A 6,723-nucleotide genomic window follows, 5' to 3' on the forward strand; every position below is an offset into this window, starting at 1 on the left:
GCATGTAATATGCATGTACATATTAGTGCCCCCTCCCCATGATGCTCCAATGCATAGATCTCAAAGTGTTGCACAGAGTCATTGTGACAGAGAAGGGTATAGTACTGAATGGTTCTCATTTTGTAATTAGCAATCGCTGTGTATACTGCCTCTGAGTGACTTTTTCAAGGCTAATTTGATAACTTTTAACCTTAATTGATTAATTATGATGAGTTGTACCCAAAATACATCTTCAAACAGAGACGTCTACTGAAGAAAATGCCTCCTAAATAATATCACTCATTTTCTTCACCACAGGACATGGGACCTCGTGAAGCAGAGTACACCATGATCTCTTCCAATGCTACTGGCTTCAGCCATTCTAGCTTCATCCTGATCGGCATTCCTGGACTGGAAGCTGCACACATCTGGATCGCATTCCCTCTGTGTTCAATATATATCATCACATTACTAGGAAATACCACAATCCTCTTCATCATCAAGACAGAACCAAGCCTCCATGAGCCAATGTACATCTTCCTCTCTATCCTGGCTGTCATTGATCTACTTTTATCCACTTCCACTATGCCCAAAATGCTGATGCTGCTGTGGTTTGATAGAACAGAAATCTCCTTTGATGCCTGTCTGATCCAGATGTTCTTGATTCATTCCCTGTCAGCCATTGAGTCAACAATTTTGGTGGCCATGGCTTTCGATCGCTTCATTGCCATATGTCATCCCCTGACACATGCTTCCATTCTTACCATTCCAGTCATAGCCAAAGTAGCTCTGATGGCTATAGTCCGAGGTGTGCTGTTCTTTGCCCCGTTTCCCCTTCTGATTATGAGGTTGCCCTTTTGCAGAAACAACGTACTGTCCCATTCCTATTGTGTGCACCAGGATGTAATGAAACTGGCTTGTGCTGATATTACACCCAGTATAGTATATGGTTTACTGGCCATTCTCTTGGTCATGGGTGTAGATTCATTGCTCATCTTCTTGTCTTATGTTATAATTCTGAGAACAGTCCTAAAGCTTGCATCCAGACAGGAACGCCTTAAGGCATTTAACACCTGCGTATCCCATCTCTGCGCAGTCTTAACATTCTACATCCCCCTGATTGGCTTGTCGGTGATACACCGGTTTGGAAACAGCTTAGCTCCTACCGCTCATAATTTTATGGGCAATGTCTACCTTCTTGTACCCCCTGCACTAAATCCTATCGTGTATGGTGTGAAAACCAAGCAGATCCGAAGGAGGGCACTGAAGATATTCCAACGTAGAATCTCAATGTTGTCTTTAGTTTAACCCAGTCCTCCCAATTCATAGGATGGTTTTCCAGTGCTCAGCAGCTAATCAATGGTTGCCATTAAGTAAGAGATACGGGCTTGACTACTAACTTAGACCTTGGCTCCTTGATCCAAATGTGCTGTGGAAGCTGGTGGAAAGGCAAAACAACGTCCAACTCATCTAATTCTGGAAGATCAGTTTCAGTATATAGCATAACTATGTTTCTAGTTGGCCTTCTAAAATGTTCACGTAGTGCAATGTACTTCACTGCAGACTAATGATTAACTCTCTAGCTCCCTAAAGGCTTTCAAATGTTGGCAGGCTTTGCGAGTTTCAAGGTCAACTATCATTAGGGCAGGGGTACTCAATGTCGGTCCTAGAGGTCCACAACCCAGTCGGATTTTCAGGATTTCCAGAATGAATATGAATCAGATCTATGTGCATAAAATGGAGGCAACTTACTATTTCACACATTAATGTGGAATGAATCTTATCGTTCCTACTTTGTACATCATTATTGGTTTTGAAGAATTGTTTAAGGCTTGCCCTTTTTATTATTTAAGAGAGATATCAAGTTCAGAATGTCTAATTCTCATTATTATACTTGGGCTTCACGTACTTCTTATAAGGGTGTTGTGCCTACTTTGTACAAACTCAGATTGTAAGCCCTCCAGGGACACCTGAATGTACACCGCTTTGATAGCTTTCAGACTTGCAAGTGGTATTTAAAAAGATAAAAAAATAAAAAAATGTGTACCAGTACAAGACAACGATGTGTTAACTTGGACCAATGTCATCATTTACTGAGAGACCTGAAAAAGGATGGGAGAGTGTTGGGTAAGAATTTGTTGATGATGTTCTTTCCAAAATAGGTTGGTTACCTTCTTGAGATGCATCATGCTGGAACCGCAGAAAGAGCACGTGATGTAGGAGATGTTTTCCAATTCAGCCTCTATTGCAGTTGGCCAGATTGTTATGGTTTAACCACCCCCAGATGCAGAACAACAGCTAGGAATGGCTGGGAGAGAAGTGGTAGGGGGGAGAGACATAATCGGTACCACCAAAAACAATCAACCTTTAGCATGGAGGAGTAGCCTAGTGGTTAGAGCACCAGTCTTGATATCCAGAGGTGGTAGGTTCAAATCCCACTGCTGCTCCTTAGTATCTTGGGCAAGTCACTCAACCCTTCATTGCCTCAGGTACAAAATTAGCTTAAGAGCCATCTAGAGATAGAGAAATACCCAGTGTTCCTGAATAAAACTCATCTTGAGCTACTACTGAAAAAGGTGTGAGAGAAATATAAATTAAATAAAAAATACTGTAGATGTCAGAGGTAAAAAATGATGCATTTCAGACCATGTTGCTGAGATTGTGACGTGGCAACCTAAACTTTAAACAGTGGGAGGTTTTAGGATGCTGAAACACAAACCTCTGAATCCAAGAGATATGAGAAAATCTTCACACATACACATACATCGATTTCACCAGAGAACTTTTGAATGGTGGAGCAGCTACTGGTTATACCATTTCTCAATTACTGCAGTATATCATATATTGGATTACCGAGGTTATCTATGAAATCTTTAGAACTGCCTCAAAACGCAGCTATTTATTTATTTTGGAGAATGTATTATCAAGGCAGTTTACAATATATATTTTGGTATGGAAAATAGAGAAACATCTAACTCAGAGATCAGTAAATGAACAAAACATTATGGATATCATGCCTAAAAATTCAGCGGCAAAATGAAATTCACTTAAGTGCATTCTGTAAAGTACACCTTAATTTAGTTGTACTTTATAGAATAAGCCTAACTTTCCACACAGTTTATAGAATGCGCTGGGTGTCCGTCCACGCGACTAAATTTAGTCACAGGCAGTTAAGCCAAGTAAAACTTGGTGTAAATGCTGATGTCGATTTCTGCATGGAAATCTCGACGCAATATATAGAATCTGGTAGTATATGGGAAAAATTTGGAAGGAAATGCATAAAACAAAAATATAATCCTTATAAACTTACTGTTACTGAACACAAAAGGTAGGGAAACAGAAACAGTCATTATTGTGTCTTGCCTTTTGTCTTATATTACCTAAAAATATATTTTTTAAATCCTTTGTTATCTTCAGCTTCTAGGACATGCTTGCTTGGAAAGCCATGTCTTAAGGGCTATTTTAAACGTCTTATAACTTGAGTTCCAAAAGGTAAGAGCCACACAACTGAAAGCAATGTATGATGAGGCGGTTGGTATGGTAGAAGTAAGGCATGCAATATGTTGGCATCCCTGTATAATATGCCTGATGTGACGTTATCAAGATATTCCACGTGATGCAAATCGAAACCGGAAGCCAATGTTATTCTTGAAATAAAGGGATAACAGGATCAGAAGGTTTAAGCATTGTAGAACAATCATACAGTCGTGTTTTGGGTTTTGAATTAACTGAAACTGTTTTAGTTGATATAGAGGACAACCTACCAATTGTGAGTTACAATAGTCAGTTCTACTGATTACTAAGGGATGCAGATTCCTTGGTCGCATTAAAATTGAGTCCATGTTTTAATGATCTAATTTTCCTCAAGTGGGAAAAAAGAGTTTTTCGTTATCTTTGAAATATGGAAAGACAATGAAAGATTAGACTCCAAATTTACACAAAGATGTGATCATGTTTCCTGTTACTATAGGCCAGGGGTAGGCAACTCCGGTCCTCGAGAGCTGCAGGCAGGTCAGGTTTTCAGGATATCCACAATGAATATGCAGGAGATAGATTTGCAAGCACTGTCTCCAAGGTATGCAAATCTATCTCACGCATATTCATTGTGAATATCCTGAAAACCTGACCTGCCTGCGGCTCTCGAGGACCGGAGTTGCCTACCTCTGCTATAGGCTGATCTTCGATAATGGGAAAAAGGCAGGAGTAGGTGAGTCACATGAGGGGTTCAAAAATAACCTGGATCATCAAGTCATTTTTTAAAAATCTGATTCAATTTTTGGATCTTGAGAAATACGATTTAAATCATTTTAAAACTACTCCAGAGAGACCAGTTTGCTCAAGTCTTGAAAGGAGCACTGATTGATCTATTACATCAAAAGCCTCTGTCAAGTCTAGTTGAATAACTAAAACACCCTTACGATTATTCACATGATTGGTGGATTACAATATAACGATTTATTTATTTATTTGTAACTTGTTATACTGCCTTTAACTGACAAGCAGAGCACGGTGGTTAACAATAAAAACAAGATAAAAGCAAAATAAAAGGAACATCAATAAATTGATAGGACACATGCAAGTCGCATCACACACATATCACATGCAAGCGTAAAAAGTTTCCCTCTCTCAAGTACCAGCTACCTCTGAAGCCATCCTGATCAGACAGAGTAAGCCTGCTGGAATAGCCAAGCTTTCAATAATGCCTTCAATTTCTTTACATTGAGTTCACCATCAAGAGATAAAGGCATGGGATTCCAGAGATGGGGAACAGCAAAAAAGAATGCACTACAATGGGTCGTTTCAAGTTGGGCAACATGAGGCCTTGGCAGGACCATACGGTAGTCGTTAATAGAGCATAACACATATGTCGAGGAGTATGGAATAGTTAATGAGGACAGATGTAGAGGTGTACCTTGATGGAAAGCTTTGAAACCAAAAATAGTGCTTTAAACTGGATGCGATATTGGACTGGTAACCGGTGATGATCGTGAAAAACAGAAGTGACATGATCATATTTTCACTTATACATTTACATAAAATAAATGCCAGAAAAAATAAGGTATCACTCAAGTTAAATAGCAGGAAAAATAACATTTAAATTCGTCCACAAAAATAGCTCCAAGATATAAGGTAATTATTTAAAGAGAAACATATTATCTCAATCTTTAGCAAAAAGAAATATTATGAGAGGCTAGAACTCGTTACCCAACCAGCGGTTTCCGCTACCTGTTGGAGCAGTCAAGGACCACTCAGCTGTGTCACTTTCCTTGTGGGAAATAAGTTCTGCCAATTTACCAGGGTCAAAGAGTTCAAAGAAATTAAACATCTACAGGAAAATTTTAAAGTAAAAGAACCTCCCAGTGCTAAAATACGTGGCCTCAGCACTAGGAATTCCTTTCTCCATCTCTGTGTAGCTTTACTTAAATCCAGAAAAACTTGTATCCTTGACCCAAGAAATTGTTGAGAAATGTTTCTGAAGTAGAGCCTCAAAGCATTATTTCTGTCAGACTCGAAGGCGAAGGTTACCAGCAAAGTTGTACGTTCTGTAATTACCTCCAAAGAGGTTTGCAGTAACTCAGTTAAATTTTGTGATACATTTGGGACAGACGGTACTCTCAGTCCTGTAATATAATATGCCTTTATTATAGGTGGAAATAAGTCAACTGGTATTCCCAAAACTTCCAAGAAATATTTTTTCAACATTTCTATTGCAGGTAACATTGGTGACTTTGGAAAGTTCAGGAATCTGAGATTATTTCGTCTTAACTGATTTTCTAAGTATTCAGTCTTCTTCTGAACCTTATCAGTATCAACAATCAAGGTTTCAGAGCACACTTTTAACTTTTTAATTTCAGTACTGTTAAACTCACATTTTTCTTCTTGTGTCTTCACCCTTTCGTCTAACATATGATGTTGAAGTTTCCTTTCAGCTACTTCAGCTTTAAGTAAATCATTGTATTGTTGCACAGTCGAACTCAAAGCCTGGATTGCCTCCAACAGGGTTTCCAATGTAACCACGGCAGGTCTTACAAATCCTCCAGGACCCGTCGCTGGAGTCGCCAGGATAGGAGAGGCCTGAGTAGGTACTCCACTCAGGCCGCCTTCAGTTGATAAATTTCCCGGTGTTGACGTTCCCGCGGGGCCTCCTGTAGATGCTGTCAATGTCTGCAGCAGCTCTCCTTGCGGGAGAATCGCTCCAGCGGGCCTTGGAGGTGCCGTTTGTTGAGGCGGGCTCAATGAGACCGTCTCAGAGCTAAGATCTCCAGAAAGAACCCCCGGAGACCCAACCAAGGTCGGTAACTGTAGTCCTTGTGTTGGGGCGTAAAACGTCTCCATCGTAGTCTGTCGCACCACTGGGATAAAACCCGGGCTAGAGGAGGCTTTAGCCGCTGTTTTCCCCTTTCGTTTCCCCATTAATTAAGGGGTTAGAAAGAAAGCTTAGCGCAGGTCGGTGGAGAAATGAGAACGCTCACAGCACAGCGCCTCTCACGAACGTCATCTTGGATTCTCCATTCTGTATCGAATAGCTGTGTTCTGAAGTGTCTGGAGCCTAGTAATTAAAATCTTGGCCATCCCTAAATAGACAATATTACAGTAATCTAATCGGGTCATAAAAAGAGATAGTATAAATGACTGGAACTTGTCACGATCGAAAAGTGAGCGAACAGATCTGAGTTGTCAAAGAAGAAAAAACTGGGATTTACATAGAGCAGAGACCTGTGGTTCAAAAGAAAGACTAGAACC

General features: G+C 40.1%; 1 protein-coding gene across 1 annotated transcript; it reads left to right on the forward strand.

Moving 5' to 3' along the window:
• Nucleotides 1-327: 327 nt before the first annotated feature.
• LOC115467815 (olfactory receptor 51E2-like) lies at nt 328-1,309 on the forward strand. Its single transcript, XM_030199301.1, has one exon. It carries the CDS (start codon nt 328-330, stop codon nt 1,285-1,287), a length of 960 nt encoding a protein of 319 aa, XP_030055161.1. The 3' UTR covers nt 1,288-1,309.
• Nucleotides 1,310-6,723: the final 5,414 nt, after the last annotated feature.

Source organism: Microcaecilia unicolor, chromosome 4, assembly GCF_901765095.1.
Source record: "Microcaecilia unicolor chromosome 4, aMicUni1.1, whole genome shotgun sequence".
Taxonomy (NCBI): Eukaryota; Metazoa; Chordata; class Amphibia; order Gymnophiona; family Siphonopidae; genus Microcaecilia; species Microcaecilia unicolor.

What these genes read in the sequence shown, in the direction of transcription:
- LOC115467815 (XM_030199301.1), top strand. Translation starts at nt 328, where the DNA reads ATGATCTCTTCCAATGCTACTGGCTTCAGCCATTCTAGCTTCATCCTG.